Source organism: Neopsephotus bourkii, unplaced genomic scaffold (assembly GCF_033783945.1).
Source record: "Neopsephotus bourkii isolate Nb327-2 ecotype Australia unplaced genomic scaffold, CSIRO-AGI_Nbou_v1 NB_1279, whole genome shotgun sequence".
Lineage (NCBI taxonomy): Eukaryota > Metazoa > Chordata > Aves > Psittaciformes > Psittacidae > Neopsephotus > Neopsephotus bourkii.
In genome coordinates this window covers 594,264-616,496 of record NW_026901764.1, presented here as the reverse complement: position 1 = coordinate 616,496, position 22,233 = coordinate 594,264, and the positions used below count along the sequence as shown (strand labels likewise).

Sequence of the window (22,233 nt, the reverse complement as noted above, 5' to 3'; positions counted from 1 at the left end):
AATCCAAGTTTAGAAAACACCTATACTCAGTCACAGGGCTGATGACCTTCTAATCATCTCATCTAATAATAAAATACCACAAAAGAAATTTTGCCAAAATAAAAATGGGAATATTTATTATCTTTTCTACTAAAGCAATGCAGAACTTCTGAGGTTATACACTGGTCTTTGCAAATGTTTCTCGAGCTAAATTCATACTTTTAGATTTTGTAAAAAAATTAAGACACATACTTCATAAAAACAAAAGACACGGTATGTCACTGAACAATTGGATAATATTATAATTGTTAGTAGGGATGAGCAAAAAAAGCTCATGCTTACACAACTCTGGCATTTGCATCATTATATACTCAAGTGGGACGAAATGGATACATTTTCCTTGCATATTTTCAGTTCCACTTCCCAAGCTTTCAGAAATCAGACAGACTGTTAAATACTGAATTTGACCAAGAGACCCTAGACATTATTTAGCGGTACTACATGCACAAGATGCAGGGGAAGGAAGAAAATTAGACCCGTGCATACAGTACAAGACAAATTGTTAACAACTGTCAAACGTGCGCTGGACAAAATTCAAAGTTTATGAAAAGTTTTATTTCTTGTCATGAAAATAGTTTCGGAAGCACATAATTGTATGTATATTGCAAAGTCATCTTCACTTGGCCTCCTGAACTTTCTTGGCATTCTGTTTTTCTTTTGCCTAGAAAACAAAGGGAGATGATATTAAACTCTGACAAGACAAAGACTTGCTTTTTGGAGCTCTGAATGACTATTCATTACACTTTTGAACATTCAACAAAATATGCTGAAGTAAGAGACATTTTAAATATAAATTTATATTCTTCAGAAATATCCTACTATTACGTTCATATATAAAGCTTTTCGAAATACACATAAGTTTAAATATAATAATAAGAAACAAATATTAAATAACTTTCATAGAGGGAAAGCAGAGATTAAGAAAAGCTCCATTTTAAAACAGAATTTAACCTTCATTTTACACCTCCATATTAATTTCATTTAACACTGAAATAACTCCTCTTAATGAAAACATTTTATTTCACAAGAAAATACTGCATTCAGAAATAGTCATTATCACAGATTAAACTAAAATAACCAAGATTTTAGTTTTTTAGATCTTTCAAAAGATCAGTACGGGAAAAAAAAGCAAAGATATTTGTGAACGGAATCTTACGTTACTTGTATCAATAGATAGATAGTTCAAATTGACAAGGAACGAGCATTTTCTTCCTTATGAATTTAGTCAAAAAAGATTAGGCAAGAAGAAAGGACAATTCAGATGCAACCATTTGTTCATTCTGAATCAGACTGCTACTTATTACCACTTACTATTGAGCAGAACTGGATCTAAGTCAGTGATTTAGAATCAAGATCTGTTATCACCAGCTGCTCAGGTGCACTGGAAATTTACTTGTAAAACAAGCTTGCTGGTGTTATACGTAACTCCTATCAACATGAAACCAGACTAAAACTTCACAAACGACCCAAAGAAGGAAAAGATTAAAAAAATAATCCAAAAGTTTCTGCCTCATAAACTACTAAGTATCGCCAACACATACTTTGCTAAGGAAATTAAGCTAAAGAATCTACTCTTTAAGTAATGTTTAGTTCTGTCATTACAGTAATAGAGATCCTTTTTTAGTCTGATTTCAAATTTAGGGATACTCTCTATGGCACAAGAGTAGATATGCAAACATTCTATTTCAAGCACTTGACTAGCCATACAGTTAAATAACCTTGCCAAAGTAATTTAATCAACAAGCCTAATACAAACTTTAATGTTAGTAGCTAGACACCTTACAAAAGGGAAAACAGCAAGTCAGATAATCAGTATAAGAACAGAAAGAGTACAAATTTCAGGCTACCTAAACTAACAGAACCTCTGTGCAAAGGTTGCCATCTAGTGCTGACATGTAGATAAATCAACAAAACTGAGTATTAACAGTCCCAAGTATGGAGGAAGGATCAATCTTTACATACATGTCTGTGTATGCATACATTCAAATAATCTTCACTTCAAAAAGGGATATCAGGATAGTATGGGGAACTCTACCCCAGACTAACTGGAAATACACATCAAAATTTTAATGGGACTTTTAACTTCTTTTTTAGAAAAGCCCAAATCGTGCATCTCTTATACAACGTAATCTTTTATCTGATATTGAATTGCTTCTTCCTATATCACCATCAGAAAAAGTTTGTGTAGGTTATCAAATGGGAGATAAAACTTGCCTTTGTGTAACAGTGAAATTTGGTTAACCCTACAATCTCCAGTCTCTGTTAGAATTGTGCCTTGTAAGAACTGCAAGAGTATCCGGTAAACTAGCAGTGCATGTGAACGTAACAGATTAAATAAACCAACCCATGCCATTTACACTTCCAAGATATTTGGCTGCATTTATAATCTTAAGCAGAAGGTATGAAGAACTACAGTAATATACTGTTTCTTGACAGTTAGCTATGAAATACTCACTTTTTCTACTAATGGTATTAACTGTTGGTGCTCTGCTAATGTCTTTAGTAATTCCATGATGAAAGGCAGGTAGTTATGTTTTCTTCTAATATTTTCAATCTAAAAATAGATAAAAAGCATTAACAGGATTATTTTATGGCTAAATGGGGACTTTTCCCTTTCCTGTTACTGCGCCATTCCCCCACTCCCGACCCTAAACCTGGAATTCTTTCTTAAATTTCAACCAGCTAAAAATAAAATTAAAGCAATAAAATTCTGAGCACACAGTGATAAAGTACATGCCAGACTAATTTACTGCTTTGGGCACAAATTCTCCTTACAGTCTTTTGTCATACTAGCCAAAACAATGATTAAATAGGTTATATGGTTTAGTCATTGCTGTAACACTGACAAGTACTGTTACCTAAACTATTCTTTTTCCACAACTTATGCAGCTCGACCCAGGTATTTTTACAGTACCCTCCATAGCTCTGCCTAGGCAGAAGACTTTAACATTTCCGCAATGCAAAAGCATGCCTATTTTGTTATACTAAACACTTAGCAGCTTTTACAGTGATTAAATCGTTCAGCAAGACAGGGTATTATTTGCTTTTTCAACTGAAAGATCTCCATAGACTCAAAGTAGATACTCTAACATAAAAAAGTAGACCTTTAAGCAGTTTCCACAATATTTCCACATACTGTTAGGAACACTGCTTTAGAGACAAGGAACAACACACTTTATAACTTATGTACTAGAGAAATACATTTGACATTATCATTACAACTATCGAAGTCTTGGTCTGTACATTCTCTTTCTAGTACCCACCCAATTCCTTCAGATTAATTACAACATCCTCCCATAGATATAAACCCCACCTTTGTCTTACAACTTTCCCAGTAATCCCATCAGAAAAGCAAAGACTACATACCTTATATCTTTTTAATTTTTGATTCTCTTCTTCAATTAACATCTGGTATTTTGCTACTTCTGACTGTATTGAACTTAACACATTACTACTTTGATCTGTATCCATAGGCTCCTCCTTCCACAAAACAGAAAAATGTTAAATGGAAGACATTTCTGCAATTTTTAAGGTTGTGTTTTTTTATTTAATTAAATTAAGTCTTAAGAGTATTTGTAATCACAGAAAGATTAGAAACATTCAATGAAATTCCGCAGTTAACTATAAGCAGATTACGTCAGGAACTAGGAAAAGAACAGTTCCATTACTGTGGCAAATTAGCCAAGACAGAGAGCCATAATGACATGGTCATACTGTACCAAGAGCTCAAATTAGCTCACACAGAACTAATCAGAGCTGCATTAGTGCATCCACAAAGCACTGCTCTGTGGTTTTTTTCTAGTGCTGTGCTCTTTATTAGTGATACTGTATTTGGAACAAGGAAAGAAGAAGGTGAAGAATAAAGCAAGGACACAGAACTAGTACCGGAGAACTACTCCAATAACTTAAAACCATGGCCTACCTCTGCAAGTTGCTGCTGTAATTCTGCAATCCTCTGCTCATATATCATCTTTCTGTCAGATACAATAGCCATCAAGTTAAACCTTATCTCTCCTTCACTGTATCTGAGGAACAAAAAAGCAAAAAAAAAAAAACCACAACACTTGCAAAATCAGTTATTATCATGACCACTCAAAAACCTCCTCCACAATTTTATTATAAGGGAATGCATTTTGTAGGGAAAAAAAAAATGTATATGGCTCTATTAAGTTGTACTACAGATCTAATCTTGACGTGAAATAAAATCAGACCTTAGATGAATGCTACCCAGTAACTCATAATAACCTCCTTTTCCAAGATACTACTAATTCCTGTCTGCAGTCATAAAAAGTAAATATTGAGACTGTCCAAAACAGAAAACAAAACATAGACTCATAGAATTGTAGGCCTGGAAAACTTGATATAAAACTTGCACAAACCTGCTGCACGCAGTAGTTTTTACTTTCTCATTACTGCTACTTGATAGAAAGTGTTGGAGACTTCTTCATACAACATGAACAGTAAATTCAACAATTAGATTAGCAGTCCTTTGAGAGTTTAAATTCTCCAAATGTGATTTGGTAGTAACATTTTGCTTATGAAAAAGACTTTGAAAATTATCTTCTAAAAATGGTGTAACATCAACTTTATTTCCAACACATTTGGTGTCAGAGCTGAGAAGTAGGAAAACATCTATGGTATGTTTTCCTACCTTTAATTTCTAAACCAAACCACATAACTAAGGAAATACCAGCTGTAGCAATATAGTTATTATCTGGTATTTTTAATTAAAAGCACACCCCCAAACTTTATCTTTGTTAATGACGCTCTTGGCTTTTACTTGTGAAGACCCACAGCTGTCTAACAGAATCAATCATCTTGCTCTTCCTTTTTTCAGAGTACTAACAGGTTCTCTCTTCATTACACAGATAGTTGATTTGATTAATCATACAGAAATACAGCATATATGAGACTTAGCTATCATCACATTTAGCTCATGTTGGTCAATAGCATCAAGTCACACAGTGATGTGCAGATAAAAAATTATGCATATTCATCATTCCTCATAAATTCAGTTGAAAGCCTTTAACTGAAAGAAATTAAGAATAAATAATTATTAAAAATATATAAGGTATTATATTCTTAAAAGCATCATGACCATTTACTTTTGTATACGTTTCTCTATGACAGGCCGTACAGCACTTATCCAGTCATCTTGATTGCATGCACCTAGAAAAAAAACATACAAAGAAAAAAATTAATCCTCTTTGCAAAACTAAATGTAAATTCAGGGCTTGTATAATTCAGGTTTATCCAGCAACTTCAGAGTACATAACAAATTTTTCCTTGGCAACTGCAGTCTCAAATTACTCGGGTGATTTTTTTAGGAGGTGTAAGATATTTTTTAGTAGCAATATTTAGATAATATACTGGCCAAAGAAAGAAAGCAAACCTAAATTTTAAGGGCATAAGCATCTAACTTTTATTTTATTGATAATAAGAAAAATCAGGAGGGGGTAAGTATATTACATAAGATTTGTATGACACAAATCAGTTGGTATGACAACATACAAGTAGATAGCAAAATAAAAAAGTATAGATAGTTACAGCTGCTCCATTTAAACAAAATTAAGAGTTAATACTATGTAGATGCCATACAATGGTAAAAAGTCAGACACAGAAAAAAACATAAAAGGATATATAATAGATAACTTGATTTTAAGATAAATGAGAGAATAACTAAAGGTGATTTTGTAAGTTGATAATGCATCTAACAATTTCAAGACCTCACAGGAAATGAAGAGACTCATGATCCTGTTACCATAAAAGTTGTTACTGGTACTGCAGACTGTAGTCTCTTTAACCAGATTAAAGATGAGATTTAGCAGCAAGATACTGCTCAGCCTAAAAATAAATGCAATGGTCAAGAAAACTTGGAAAACACTCTGGAAATGGAGTGTGGAACATGTTGAGATTGTATCAGGCTGCAAAGTACACACACAGGATAAGCATTGTAGAACTTTTCAAGACCCAAGATGGCACACCCAGCAAGTTAAGAAAGATTAGAAGACATGAAGTATGAACAAGTCTTACAGAGAACTAAACTATGCTAAAAGTAAGTATTCTTTTCTAAACCATTTTAAACCAGCTGGTCTGATGATGAAGAAGGGGAAGAGCAGTTTTGGTAGGAGGCTTGCCAAACTGGTCAAGGAGACTTTAAACTAGATGTGCTGGGGGAGGGGGGCATAATTCCATCCCAACACACCCAGTCAGTTGACAGCACCTATAATAAATGCTCGGAGCAATGTAGGTATATTCCAGCTGCTCCAGCCAATAAGCCGGCTTCATTTGGAGCTTGGCTCAGATGCCTCTACACAAACACCTGTAGCATGGGTAACAAACAAGAGGAATTAGAGATGTGTGCACGTCTATGGGGGCATAATATAATAGGCATCACAGAAACATGGTGGGATGGCTCCTATGACTGGAGTGTTGGATTGGAAGGTTACAGACTCTTTAGAAAAGACAGGCCTGGCAGGCGCGGAGGGGAAGTATCTCAGGGATAGGCTGAAGAGTATGGAACTCTGTCTGGGGACTGGTGAGCAGTTAACAGAGTTTGTGGGTCAGGGTTAAAGGAAAACAGTGATGGGAGACATTACTGTGGGGATCTGCTACAGACCGCCTGATCAAGGAGAACCTGTGGATGAAGCACTCTATAGGCAGATAGGAGAAGCCTCACGCTCACAGGCCCTTGTTCTCATGAGTGACTTCAACCACCCTGACATCTGTTGGAATGACGGTACAGCCCGGCACAAGCAATCCAGGAGGTTCCTCAATTGTGTGGAAGACAACTTCCTTCTGCAAGTAATAGAGGAGCCAACCAGGAGAGGTGCCATGCTTAACCTCGTGCTAGCAAAAAGGGAAAGGCTTGTTAGAAATGTGATGCTCCAGGGCAGCCTTGGATGCAGCAATCACGAGCTGGTCAAATTTGAGATACGACAGCCAGAAGAGAGTGCAGGAAGCTCACTGCCCTAGACTTCAAAAGAGCAGACTTTGGCCTCTTCAGAAACCTGTTTATAAGGTTCCATTGGATATAGCCCTAGAGGGCAGGGGGCCCAAGACTCTTGGTTGATATTCAAGGACCACCTGCTACAGGCTCAGGAGTGTTGCATCCCAGCTAGAAGTGCAGCAGGAGGGCCAGGAGAACTCCTTGGATGGATAAGGAGCTGCTGAGGAAAATTCAAATGAAAAAAAGTCTTACAGAAAGTGGAAGCAAGGACAGGAGGCCTGGGAAGAGTACAGGGATGTTGTCCAGGAAGCTAGGGTCCAGGTTAGGAAAGCTAAGGCCCAGTTAAAATTCAACTTGGCTAGGGATATTTAGGATAACAGGAAGGGATACTACAGGTACACAGCAAATAAAAAACAGACTAGGGAGAATGTAGACCCCCTCTGGAAGCTCTCGGGAGAACTACCTACACAGGATTTGGAAAAGGCTGAGGTTCTGAATGACTTCTTTACCTCAGTCTTCTCTGGCAAAGGCTCTGACCTCACCACCCAAGCCTTGGAAGGTAGATGCAGGGACTGTGAGAATGAAGACCTTGGGCCCACTGTAGGAGAGGATCTGGTTCGAGACCATCTTAAAAACCTGAATATGCACAAGTCCATGGGTCCTGATGAAATCCATCTGTGCGTCCTGAAGGAGCTGGTGAGTGAAGTTGCTAAGCCGCTGGCCATCATATTTGAGAAATCATGGCAGTCAGGTGAAGTTCCTGACAACTGGAAAAAGGGAAATATAACCCCCATTTTCAAGAAGGGGAAAATGGATGACCCGGGGAATTACAGACCAGTCAGTCTCACCTCTGTGCCTGGCAAAATCTTGGAGCAGATTCTCCTGGAAGGCATGCTAAGGCACATGAAAAACAACAAGGTGCTTGGTGACAGCCAGCATGGCTTCACCAAGGGGAAATCCTGCCTGACCAATTTGGTGGCCTTCTATGATGGGGCTACAGAACTGATGGACAGGGGTAGAGCAGTTGATGTCATCTACCTGGACTTGTGCAAAGCGTTCGACACTGTCCCACACGACATCCTTGTCTCTAAATTGGAGAGACATCAATTTGATGGATGGACCACTCGGTGGATAAAGAACTGGCTGGATGGCCGCACACAAAGAGTTGTGGTCAATGGCTCAATGTCCGGCTGGAGACCAGTAACGAGTGGTGTCCCTCAGGGATCGGTGTTGGGACCGGTCTTGTTCAACATCTTCGTCGCTGACATGGACAGTGGGATTGAGTGCGCCCTCAGCAAGTTTGCCGATGACACCAAGCTGTGTGGTTCAGTTGATACGCTGGAGGGAAGGAATGCCATCCAGAGGGACCTTGACACGCTTGTGAGGTGGGCTGATGCCAACCTCATGAAGTTTAACCATGCCAAGTGCAAGGTCCCACACCTGGGTTGTAGCAATCCCAGGCACAGCTACAGGTTGGGCAAAGAAGAGATTCAGAGCAGCCCTGCGGAAAAGGACTTGGGTGTGCTGGTTGATGAGAAAATGAACATGAGCCGGCAGTGTGAGCTTGCAGCCCAAAAAGCCAACCGTATCCTGGGATGCATGAAGAGGAGCGGGACCAGCACGTCGAAGGAGGTGATCCTGCCCCTCTACTCTGCTCTCGTGAGACCTCACTTGGAGTATTGTGTGCAGTTCTGCTGTCCTCAACATAAAACGGATATGGAAGTGTTGGAACAATTCCAGAGGAGGGCCATGAGGATGATCAGGGGACTGGAGCACCTCCCATATGAAGACAGGCTGAGAAAGTTGGGGCTGTTCAGCCTGGAGAAGAGAAAGCGGTGTGGAGACCTCATAGAAGCCTTCCAGTATCTGAAGGGGGCCTATAGGGATGCTGGGGAGGGACTCTTCATTAGGGACTGTTGTGATAGGACAAGGGGTAATGGGTTAAAACTTAAACAGGGGAAGCTTAGATCAGATATAAGGAAGAAATTTTTTCCTGTTAGGGTGGTGAGGCACTGGAATAGGTTGCCCAGGGAGGTTGTGAATGCTCCATCCCTGGGAGTGTTCAAGGCCAGGTTGGATGAAGCCTTGGGTGATAGGGTTTAGTGTGAGGTGTTCCTGCCCATGGTGGGGGGGTTGGAACTAGATGATCTTAAGGTCCTTTCCAACCCTAACTATTCTATGATTCATTGGGGAAATATTTGGTACCTAAGAAGAATGAGGACACTCTGTAAACACCAGACACGTAACATAAAAGAAGCATATGGAGCCAGCTCTATACATGCTCCCACAGAAAAAATTAACAGTAAAATAAATGGATAGTTTATAGTCTCGGGGAGGGGGGGGGGGGCAGCTTTGAAAACATGACATAGAAATTGTCTTGGGTGACAGCAGCACAAAAAGGAAGATGTGGGGAAAAAATATTATCAAAGGGAGTTGCACACTATGGGTAAGGAAAGCCAAAAAGATTACAAAGTTTTACTAGATTTTGCTAGAGACAGCTCAGAACAACAACGTATTTCCTAACATAAGGAGAACAAACATCCAAGATAGGTGGGTTACGTAAACCTCTCTTGCAACAAAACTATTAAGATATTAAAAGCTTGCTGGAATGTACTGCCTATTCAATTGATTATTGAATGAATGGAGAGACAATCAGAAGCATGAAGGAAGCAACATGAAACCTGCATTTTCATACCAGCAAAAATAAAACAATATAAATGACTGGAAAGAAGTATAAGCCTGAGTAGCACATTAGAAAAACTTTAAATATATGCTTTATTTTAATACATAACTTGGTTTGCTCCTGTAACATACCACCAATTTGTTGCAATAATGTATTGTGAAAATGAGGGATGCTCAGAAAAAAATATGAAATATTACCTAGATCTATTGGCCCTTCCCTTAAGCCATCTAGTTCATACAGCCTTCCATTAACAGGAACATAGCTTACAAAGTGAAATGCATCTTCTTCTTTTGCTGAAGACTTTGCATCAAATTCAAACATCTGCTGTCTGCAAAGACAAATTGAAAATATCTGAGATGAGAAAGAATATGCTCAAATTTTGCCTAGATTTAAAACATATGTTACCTGGCAAAACTGTTGTGAACTTGCCGAATCACTTCTGAGTTGCTTAGTGCCAAACCTTTCATCTGAAAATAAGTAACAAAATTAAATTTTAAGCCAACATATTACAACACTGTAATACTTGAAATACAGAAAATAGTAAGCACTTACCGCTGCATCAAAACTTTGTGAAAATTCTTTGAATTCTGACAAAGTCTCTCCTAGATGGATATCTTGATGAGCACAATTCAAAAGCACACTTACTATGGCCTGAGTAGCACAAGCATTATTAATTACCTATGAAAAAAGCGTGGAGAATTTGTTCAGCAGTGGTGATAAAAATTTACTTTAAGCTGGATAACATTTTTCATTACAAAAACAAGCTTTCTATGCTGATTCACATTAGAGTTGCACTCCAACACAGGCAGCAAATCTAGTCTGAGTAGCCACAGAAAAGCCTGTGCTGCAGGAGACTAATACAACCAAAGCTGAATGGCCGTCATATACAGTTAATAGATAAAACTGGTATTTCAAACCTCCACTTAGAAACTCTGTCATCCTACTGTCTCACCACCTCCCTAAAGCAATTAATAAAGAACTTTGAAGAAATAAAGAAAACTTCTGATCCCAGTGGAAAACCAAAGTACTATTCAAAGCAAGCTGCCCAAATAACATAGCTTTATCTATGGTCTTGAAAAAACAAGTCAACTCTCCCCAAAAGAATGTCCTCCAAGTAATCAGAATTCCTACCATAAGTAGGAGCACAAAAAACAAACAAAAAAAAAATGGGGGCAATAAATGCAGAAGCTAGAATTTAAACAAAAATAAAATAAGCAAACAAAACAACACAAAAAACTTGTGTTGGACAAAAATTTCAAATACCCTAGTGATAAACTGATTAGATTTAGGTATTTTAAGATGCAAAGATTTTTTTACAAGATGGTTTACTGAAAAATAAGCCACATGAGATTTTAAGTTTTGCATGTGTTTCTTAATTTATAACATGCCAATCCTTTTCAACCTCACATTTAAGTTACCAGTTTACGACACTATCCTTACAAAACATAAACAAACTTTTTCATATTACAGCCATGGTTTTAATGTTGCTTAGTAATAGCCAAACTAGAATACTGTATTTCAAGAAAGAGAGAGACTATAAGGATTATTTAATATAATCCGAGACTTAATTAAAAGCACAGTAGTCAAACGATATAAGGCCATAATATAGTAATAACTTCTTAGCAGGTCTTTCTCAGAGAGCTCTAGGCTAGGAAAAAATAATGTACTATGAGACCATTTTGCAATTGCAAATGCTACTTAGTCGTTAGGACTGGGAGAAAATATGTTGCTTTTGTATTACAAAAAGAAAGTTAGCTCACAGTCATGAATGTGAAACCATTTACAACAAGAAATGAGAGAGAAAGAAAGTAAAAAAAAAAAAAAACAAAACACCAAAACCCCAAAAACCAAAAAAGGCAGAAACAGAGAAAAGCCAACCAGTCTGTTTTATAAAATCAAACCTGATCCCTAACAAAGGAAAACCTACCGTTAATACTATAAGCCAGATCATTTATTGATTTTCTATACTTCAAGATGTTCTCAGTTCAGGTTTTGTGTCTGTATAGTGCAGGTGATAAAGAAATAATAAAGCACTTCTCAATTTAAGAAAAATACAATCTAATTGACTTAAATGATAATCAAGGGAACCAACTACATACAGAAAACAGATTACAGCAACTGAAACTCAGACTGCACGTATACAAGCTAAAGGCTGTAGTTCACACAATTACAGAATAAAGGACATAGAAGGAAAATCCATCAAGTGCAGTGGAATAATGAACAGCAGAAGAAAATTTAACCCCACTCCCCCTGACTACTAGAATGATGTAATTAGAGAGAATTAATACTGTAACATAGAAAAATGAATCATAGAATAGTCAGGGTTGGAAAGGACCTTAATATCATCTGGTTCCAACCCCCTGCCATGGCCAGGGACACTATACACTAAACCGTGTCATCCAAGACTCCGCTCAATCTGGAATGAAAAAACAAATGAAGAACTGAAGATTTTCTAAGATATGACTAAAGAATGGTACCAGAAACAGTTGTAATAGTACTAGGACGAAAGCAGGAAGATCCTAAGTGGATTAGAGCAGCCTAACCTGAAGCAGTGGTTACAAACACTGCAAATAAACTGATTGAAAAAGGAGAAAGAAAGTGATGAAAAATTATTAGAACTGTGTTATTATAATGAAGAGAGGGGTCACAACAGCAAACAGCACTTGTTAAATGTGGCATGGTTTAAGAACTAATAAAATGTAACTAATACAGGACAACATAGGGGGAGACACTGTCTTTACTGAAAAATCAAGATGCATGCAGATCATTAACCCAATAATGAGATCAAAAAAAGTGCAAGGAAATGAAGAGATTTTGTGCCTACAGGCAAGATCAACACAAACTGTGTTGGACTAGGTGGATACAGGAGCTTTAAAGAGCAGTAAAAACCAGAAGAAAAATTAAACTTGGAAGGAAATTTGTGGCTTCATAAAATATTTGCCTTTCAGCATAAATATATTTCTGTATTCCAATTACAGTAAGAGGAATACGTTTAAGTATTTAAGGATCAAACTAAATCTTGTCTCACTGCTAGAAAACAATAGGCAACAGATTCAGATCTTAGATCAGCAGCCCCCAGCTGTTGAAATGGAAATATATTCTGGAACTACAAACACTCTTCAGAAAGTGAGAAGTGGGAGGTAAGGAAAAGGCAGCAAGAATAGTCCCGTAGCAGAAAAGAAGCAAGTGCTGATGATATGCAAAAAAAAAAAAAACTGCGTTCCTGGATCTAAGTAACAGGAGAGAACTACCAAGACTGAAGAAGGAAGTATCTAGCTAGTGGTACTTCACAGGCAGGGTAAAGAGCACAGAGAAGGAGGCAACTGCAGTACAAAACATAGATGAGTGCAAGGTTTATTTGCTACACAGGCACTGCATCCTATCAATGCACCCAGACAGTCCAGCACTGCTATACACATAAGCTAATAAGTCCTTCAATAGAGAAATTGGTCAGTATACCTATCTACCCTAATTTCCAATATATCTCTTACTTATGGTGTCTCAGTGTTGGTAGAAAACATGCCCTGCATTTATATACCATGACAATATATGCAGGTAGTCCCAATAATTTTGTATTTTGACTTGAGGAAGCATAAGAGGGATTGTGTATTTGTCCAGAAATCCCAATATTTGCCCATTTATTTCTGTCCAGAAAGTCGTGCTGAGATATTTGATCGACCAATACTCAGGAAAGCAACTTAAAGCAGATACCCATATCTGAAAGATTTTGCTAGCAAAACTACAAGGTGTATTTTGTAATATTTGAAAGTAATACATATACACACAGAGATATATATGAGAAAGCCACCATATAACTAAGCAAAGCTTAGCTTAAAACAAAGGAACCACATGAATAGGCTACTCTGGCAGACTCTTTGAATAAGATGCTTAACTTCATAAGCATGCAGCTTTTCCTAAGGATCCAATCTGAGTTTCTGGATCAGCTTAAGGCTGAAGCACTCTAAGTTCTTGACTTGCATACTGTCCTGGGTTCAGCAGTAGCAGTCATTTTTCTCTTTCTTGGTAGCTGGTGCAGTGCTGTGTTTTGACTTTCGGGCTGGGAACAGAGCTGAAAAACAATGATGTTTTGGTTTGGCCAAGGACATTGTGGGCCTCATGCTCTGCCAGGGAGGAGGGGAAGCGGGGAGGAAGCAGAGACAGGACACCTGACCCAAACTGACCAAAGAGGTATTCCATACCACAGCACGTCATGCCCAGGATGTAACTGGGAGGGACCCGGAAGGGGCTAGAGAGAACTGCAGGGTTGGAGGAGGTATCGGTCGGTGCTTGATCGGGCTGGGGGGCAAGTTTTCGGTCGGCTGGTGACGGGGTGTTGTATTCTCTTCCCTTGTTATTTCCTTTATCATTACTATTATTGGTGGCAGCAGTAGTGATTTGTGTTATACCTTAGTTACTAAACTGTTCTTATCTCAACCCGTGGGAGTTGCATTCTTTTTGATTCTCCTCTCCGTCCCTCCGAGAGTAAGGGGAGGGCAAGAAAGGGGGGGGAGAGTGGGTAACAAGCTGTCTGGTTGGGTTAAAACCACATACTCTATCTGATGGATTACACATTCTATTTTTCAAACAGCTGTGGACAACCCTGTACTACTGCATTTGGTAGTATAACCAGCAAATCTCTGGGATTCACTTACTAAACATGCCAACGTTTCAAAACAGCTGGCTTTACAAAGCTTAACGTGAAAAATTTAGCATTAGCACAAAGTTACAAAACATTCTTGCTTAAAACCCCCATCTAAATTTATTTATTTTTATTCCTTTGGAATAAAGATATAGTCTTTGCATAGTTAATTACAATTCCTGACAACCTCTTTCTGACTTTTGATTAGATGTGTTGAAAGTTCATTTTACTTCTTTCAAGTTACGTTATCCCAGGTTTTGGCTTTAACAGAGATACCTGGTCTATCTTAATGTTACCAAACCTGAAGATGTCAAAAATTTTGAGTTTGAAATCAAATGAAGTATTGGAAATGTTTTAAAACATATATATAAAATATGCTTTCCTAAGTGGCACAAATGTAATTAAAAGACACAGATTCTGTTACTTTTTCCTCATTGAGAAAATCCTCCTTTTGAAGGTATATAGATTTTATTCCCAATAAGGAAGTTAATGCTTTATTACCAGAATTGTAATGGTCTATCATCACAATGCAGTATGAAAGAAATACATGGCACAAACCGCAGGCATGATACCAATACTTCAGTAATAAAACCTGAGGAGGCTATTAAGCTAAAAAAAAGTTAGTACATAAGTGTGCAACAATGGCGTTTTTTTTTTGTCCAGAGACACTTCTGCTTCTGCGGTGATCAGCACAGAATACAGCTATTCAAAACAGCGCTGAAGATAGCTGAATACATTCAGTGGTACAACTGTGTAGCCGCTGTGTGTAAAAACAACAGCAAGGGCCTACTTAAGCAACACAGAAATCAGGAAATTCAGAGTTAAGGCTGAAATTGTATCCTTAACTCACCTCATTGTGCCTAGGTATCCTAGCTCAAAGGGTATGTAAGACCATCCAGAGTTCTGTGGCCTCAAATAGAGGACCAAACCATACCTAGGCATAACAGGGAGGCCAAATTTAACATGAGTGCACATAAAAAAAAAATAACCCTTTAATATGCATGCAAATTAGACTTCAAAATTGAACCCCCCAATATACTCATGATCTAACTTTGAACAAGATCTAGCTGTCATTTTGAAGTCAAATACAACATCCTAATGTATGAACAAAGTGTGAGCATGCACTAAGTTCTTACTAAAATTGTGTTTCCTAATGCAATTTTAAAGGGTTTTGCTAGACACAATTTAAGAGCTGTAGCCTTTTACATATAACTGAAGTTCCCCCAAAATTAAACAATTTTTAAGATGGAGCATTTAATTAAAATTGAACAGAAACACAGCTATGCTGCCACAACATTATTTATTTGCCGTACTAAATTGTTGTTACATATTAACAGTTACTTAGTTTTGCTCATACACAATTCAGAATGACACTTTAGAACTTCTCTGCAATAAACTGGGCTGTACCAAATCTCTAAGTGATAAATTTAAAAGAAGTATGTGAAATTTAAAAGATGTTTGGGAAAGCCAAATACCTGAGATTTTTTGGCCTCCAGTGTCACATCTGTTTTGAAAATACAGATCAACAGACCAATAATCTTAAGTATCAAAAATTTTCTTAACCTTCCTTCGTGCAGCTGGGTTACTAAGGATTCACAGACCATGGTTTCAAGAATTGTAATAACCTCACTACTACTCTAAAGAAATTTCTGGTCTCTCTCACTTACCTTTTACCAGCTTTTGCTTGTACCGACTCACTGAACAAACAGATCCCAATGTGACAGGAGACAAGCCCAGAAAATATGCACAGAGGATCTATAGAAAACTGCTCACTGATGAACTGCACTGGCTCATAGAAGTTCAACAGTTGAGCCATTGCAAGAGAGGAGCAGAACCATGAAGTCAAAGGAGACAGGTTGGGATGACCCAAATATACTGCTTTCACCATCAGATTCACCATTCACTTGAGAAAATACTATCAAACCTCAAAATACAGCTCATCAAGCTGGATTTCCACCTAAAGCTAGCTTCCTCCAAAATGAAAGTCACTAAAACTAAACTGGTATTACAAATCCACCCAAAATATCAAAAACAGTTGCTTTCCTTTATCTTTTGACATTAGATTTTAATTTTTCTGACAATTTCACTAGTTGTTCAGTCACAATACCTCAGTCCAGGCAAAATTGACAAGTGACATGAAACACAAGCATATATATGTCTACAAGAAATGTTTTGACTTTGCTAAGCCACTGCACTTGAGTAACAGACAATAATAAAACACGAGAAAGTAAATTCTAATTTACTTTTGAAATATATATTCCATGCCATGAAGCGGCATAACTGGGCACTACAATTTTAAAATAGCAAACATTTCTAGAAATTGCTTTCCATGCTGAAATTAATGAATTCTTAGTCACTCAAGCACACTCCCCTTTAAAGCAGCAGGTGAAGGGGGGCAAAGATTAGAAAGTTCCTACACTCTGTAAAGAGGTTTCAGGCTTAAGAAAATAGTAAAACATGCATGTTCCACAGAAAGCTACAACCTAAAGCAGACTTTTCATTATTTCATCAGCCTTTAATACTCTGGTTTTGTTAGCAAATCTAACTATCCAAAATTTCTGATGTACATTCCATAATCCCAACTGAAAGCTTAATAAAGGTCCTCTTTGCTACTTGCTTTTAAACATGATGTCATACTTTAAAACATGAAGAGGAGAGAGGAAAAACAAAACAGAAGTAGTGGAGCAAGCAGACAATCATTTCAATCTTTTCAGCACCCACAAGAACAACTCTGTGAGAACCTCATCTACTCACAGGACAGTAGAAAGATGAAAACTGTTGAATGATGGCAAATCTGCCTTCACCTTCAAAAAACCTCCCTAAATTCACATCAGAGTAATTTCCTTCTATCATGTAACTAGCCTTTGAGTGCAGTATCATGGATTCTCCCTGAGATTCTTTGCATCAAGGTTATTCTTCACCCACAGATCACTAATCACTGGCAGTATGTTTGACTAGATATAAATCACAACCTAAACCAGTGTCTATCAGACCTATTACCTATAAAGACATTTGTCAAACTGCTGCTGATCACTGTATCCTAAGAATAGTGGACACTGCTTGGCAGGACCCAAAGGATGCAGCAGGACAAAAAACTGTATTAAAAAAGATCTAGGAATAAAGTCACCCACAATACCATGGAACAATTAGGTGATTATAAAAGAAGCAAATTAAAGATTATTATCTGCGCAACAGAAGCACATATACAGGGCAGCCAGGAGACCTAGAGATACACCTAATATTTCAATAGTTTTCTCTATTTCTATACTTTTAGCTGGAAGCATTGAGAGACTTCTTTATATTCTGAAATTTACATAGAAAACACTTCTGAATTTGTGGAAAAAAAAACATCAACCAAAACAAAAACCAACCACAACAACAAAACAAACACACAATCTTCCCCTCCCAAAAACCAACCCAAACAACAAAAAAATCAAACACCCCCCCCAAAAAAGAAAAAACACCACCCAAAACCACCACTCCCCTCACCCCCCAAGTGCCTCAAAAAAACCAAACCAACAACCTGCCTGTCATTCTTGATAGCCTAATATTTTGCCCTTTGACAGGAATGCTTTGTAATTAACACCTGTAGTAACTCTACCACTTCGTGTTTGGACTGTTACATTTACCACTATTTGAGAAACACGTTTTGAAAAAAAACTAAAAAATTTATCAAATACTCCTGCTTTCATTGTGGTTACCTTCTCATGCTTTTCTTGCTTGCAAATAAGATGCACATCACTGTCGCAGCCAAACAAAATTTCACACCATTTGGTATTTAATAAAACCAACACAGACTATCAAACCCAATTTTTCCTGTATTTTCTAATTTAGACTCACCTTTATGACTTATATACTGAAAACTTATATGCCAAAATGGCCTGCAAATTCTTAAATGAAAGTGCTATCCTACAATTATGATGCCCTGGCTGCAGAACATTTGAGAAATACAACAAATGAGAACTGGACCAAAATAAGTATTTAGTTCTAGAATTTATTGAAAGTGGTTTCAAAAAGACAAATTTGCTCATTCTGCTGAGAATATTTATTAAGTACTTTTCACTGCACTGAAGAGTTATTTACTTTTATCAAAGGCAGTTGACAAAGAGCTTTACACTTCCCTCCCTGCTGATACTTTTTTCTGACTTGAATGATTAATCTGATTTGCTTCGATGATTATATTTTAATAGACAGTCCTTACTCTCACAGGATTTATTAAAGTTATTTCACCTTGAAAATTGATTTTTATGTACATATTAACAAAACCATTATTTTTTGCTATTAAGAGATGTATTTCATGACATGTCAAAGAAAAATACTGAACCTGCCTTACCTGTTTAGCAAAAAATATTGTATCCAGTCTGGAATCCTGAACAACAGAACCTGCTGGTTCCTCTCCAGGCTGCCACTTGAAGAGGAAAATCAGCCCATGTACTGGCCTAAAAAAAACCAAAAATGATAGGGGAAAAAAAACCCAAACCCACATGTACTGATGAAAAAACAAAGCCAGAAATCTCTACTATAATTTAAATAAATGCTGGTACACTCATTCTGTTAGTTATTTCCTGCTAAACATGGGGAACTTGCACTGAATTTTTCAGATGTGGTCTTTCAATTAGGCAGAACATACCTCAAGCATCTGTCTATATATGCTAAACAATCTTAATGTTAATTAGCATTTCATCAGTAATTTAAGTCAGGACCAGTTTTCCTGGTTACTGTAATTACTACAGTTTCACAACACTCATTTGAATTTGTTAATGACAAATAGCTATCAAAATATTTGTCAATCACATACAGGAACTAGAACTAAAGTTTTGGTAGTCCTTTCAAGCATAAATGAAATAGGCAAAGAGAAGCTCTTGTGAAACTGCATGCTTTGAGTTCTCTCTCTGAGACGAGAACTCCAGTTTTATCTTTTACTAAAATCGTCTTTTCAGACTGCAGGACTTGCATCATGCACTGTACTTAGTTTACATCTTGAACTGTATTTAGTTATTCCCATAAAACAAGAAATATATTAGTAAAAGAACCAGTTCTTACAAAATCTATGGCTATGTTAAAGCAAAAACTTATTCATCATATCAACCTGTATTTAAGGCCATCAACACAATGATGCCACAAATATTTTATCTACAAAGAGTAAACATACTACGGCACTGCAGAAGAAACTTCCTAAGCTCTGACCAGCAGACTGAGATGTCTTTTTAAACAGTGGGACCACTGAGGGAATTTAAAAAATTCTATGCGTTGTTATATTCTTTAACTCTTAGTGTTTAAATAGTGTGTAAAATACACATGCATGGGAAGGAAGCTGGCCACCACTCAAGACTAGGAATATATACATCAGACAGTACAAGCAAGCAAAGCTGTTACTTTACGAATGGATTAGGTAACATTCTGATGAAGTATTATATGAAGTACATGGCGCAGGCAATAAATAAACCACTTCTCAAAGAACACTTCTGCCATTAGGGCGTCACTTGTCACATACCTTCAGTCAGACAAAAAATCTAAAGCTGCGTTTTCTGTACTAACTGCTACATCTTCTAAAACATTAACTATAAAAGTGTATGATATTCAATCAGTAAGAAAGTATGGTTTGGGTTAGATGACATTTTCCTCTTCAAATCTTGTACGTGAAAATGTATCTTACTTAATGCATTCCAGACAAAATGGCAAAAGAACCTTGCCTGATGAGGCCCTAACTGTTCATATGATATCAGTAATTGTCAGCTACAAGACTATTTGCCTTCATAAACATATGGAAGTGGTTCTGCAGGAAAAACAAGTTACAAAAATATGTGAGTACAGTGAATTAATTTATTTAAGGCAACAGATGCAATATGTTATGCGAGGAAGAGAGAAATAAAGCAAGAAGTTGGTCAAAGAACTTGTCAAGCAATGACAAAATCATTAGACATCTATTTCACATTCTAGCTGCTATTAGCATCTCTTTCCAAAACCACAAAAGCTAGACAAAGAACCAAGACATTAATAAAAAATAACGTAATTGCCAGGTATTCAATTAAAACAAAATCCTAGTGAACTGCTGCACCACCAAAAAAGCCACCCAAGTTTAATATACGTTCTTTCAGTGACTTCAGACAAACATAAATAAAATCTATGCAGATTAGAAAAGTGCCTTACTTCAATTTTTCAAAGTTCTCTGGTTCCAAACTCCATATTTCTTCAACTTGTGCTCCCCTACAACCTAAAAGAAGGAATGATACATGTTTCTTCAAAAGCCTCATTTAAATTGGACACAGCCAGTAAAGACAGACACACAGAAGAAATATAGTAACATTTACAATTTGTATGTACAGGTTATAGAGAAGTCTATTTATGAGCTTTAATGCATCCTCATTAGAAAATCAAACAAGACAGGTCAAGAGAAATCATTTCAGGAATTTCTCCTCTGTGTGGTGATCTCTATTTCTTTATAAACACAGCTGTTTTTAAAAAAGAAGCAGAGGAGATGAGAATATCTTTGGTCACCTCATGCCCTTTGCTCAACCGCAAATAATACTGTTTTTAAAGACACTGTCAGCTAGTCCAAATCAGAGTTTAAAAAAAATCTAACTCCAGAAAAAGACCCGGTAGTAGACCGAAAACACTGTAAGCAATACACTCTAAAAAAGACATTTACGTAAGAGCCCCAAAAGTTCAAATACTTGGCATGTTGAAGATTAATCTATTAAATAGAAATGCAAGAGGAGAAACATGCCTTGGGCTACACTTGTGAGACACAGATGTGACAGAAATTACAAATCCATGTAACCTAACATAAAATCATCTTACTTCTTTAGCCAAAATCCTGTATAGACTTATTTGCTGTCATAACCATATAACCACAGTATTTCCAAAGATGTTAAACGCAATTCAACATAATATTTAGTATTCTAAAGGCCAAAGAAGCCCATTACTGGTTGCCCAGCCCACTGCCAAGCACCACAGCTCAGCTTCGTCACACACAACCCTTCCCCGTAACGTCCTCCGTCCTGGAGTCTCTGCAACCGAGTCAGCTGTCATACGACCCAAACACAGACCCCTTCCAAACGCTGGTATTCACTCCTACGAGGCATTTACTTATATCAAGCTGCCCAGCAGAAGCGTTCATGTGCCCCAGGCGACAGAACGGGCTACGCTCAACAGCGCGTCCCACCACTGGCCAACCCACCGCCCGCAAACCGGGACCACAGGCGACGCTGACAGCCCCTTCAGCCAAAAGGGTAAGCAGCCGGCAGCAACGCGGGAGCACGGCGCTGCGAGGCGGGAAGTACCAGGCGCTGCGAGCACTGTCGCAGCCGAAGAAGTCGCACAGAGGTCACAAGAATCGCGTTCACTCTCATTAGCGTCCGCTTATCGCCACGCTGCCAGAGCACGGCCTCGGCCCCAGCCAACCTCCACCGTTCCTCGTGTCCCCCTGCCGCCCTCGGCCGGGCCGCAGCCACGCCGCGGCTGAGTTCAGCCTATCGGCGCCCCGTACCCTTCGCCAGAGAAAGAAGGAGCACTCCGCTGAACCGTGTGGGCGGGTGGGCTGGTGTTGCACCCGCGCGGGAACAGCCACCACCAACGGGGCCGCGGTCACAGAGCACCACCGCCTGCCCACCAGCGAGACCCCAACCCCCGACCCCAGTCCTGCTTTTCCCTCACCGAAGCCTTTGATAAGCTCCGTAAACACGCCCGGGTCGCTCTCCATGAGGCACCACTCCCCAGCGCTACTCCCTCCCGACATGGCGACAACCAGCACACTCCCCTAGGCCCGGCACCGCCGCCGGCCGGTTAAACTACGAGGCCGAAACACGCCGCTCCCTTCCCGGCAGACCCCGCGGCCCACGCCGCGCCTGTCATCGCTATGGTGAGGTGGGGCGGGAGCAGGAAGTAGCGGTTGGGATTGGATCCGGGGCAGCTGCTCGTTGC

The 22,233-nt window shown here is 38.4% G+C and overlaps 1 protein-coding gene across 2 annotated transcripts; it reads right to left on the bottom strand.

Annotated features, from left to right (window-relative positions):
* Nucleotides 1-85: 85 nt before the first annotated feature.
* On the bottom strand, nucleotides 86-22,233 carry UCHL5 (ubiquitin C-terminal hydrolase L5). 2 transcript variants are annotated; one of them, XM_061365131.1, is made up of 11 exons: nucleotides 21,967-22,233; nucleotides 20,461-20,524; nucleotides 18,644-18,749; nucleotides 10,224-10,349; nucleotides 10,077-10,138; nucleotides 9,869-9,999; nucleotides 5,145-5,208; nucleotides 3,962-4,064; nucleotides 3,406-3,519; nucleotides 2,495-2,593; nucleotides 86-700 (listed from the first exon to the last, which is right to left on the bottom strand). In XM_061365131.1, the coding sequence occupies exons 1-11, from the start codon at nucleotides 22,046-22,048 to the stop codon at nucleotides 656-658; spliced, it is 996 nt and encodes a 331-aa protein (XP_061221115.1). In that variant the 5' UTR covers nucleotides 22,049-22,233; the 3' UTR covers nucleotides 86-655. The 2 variants fall into 2 exon arrangements, with proteins under 2 accessions (XP_061221115.1, XP_061221116.1); XM_061365132.1 differs by lacking the exons at nucleotides 20,461-20,524; nucleotides 21,967-22,233 and adding an exon at nucleotides 15,161-15,244.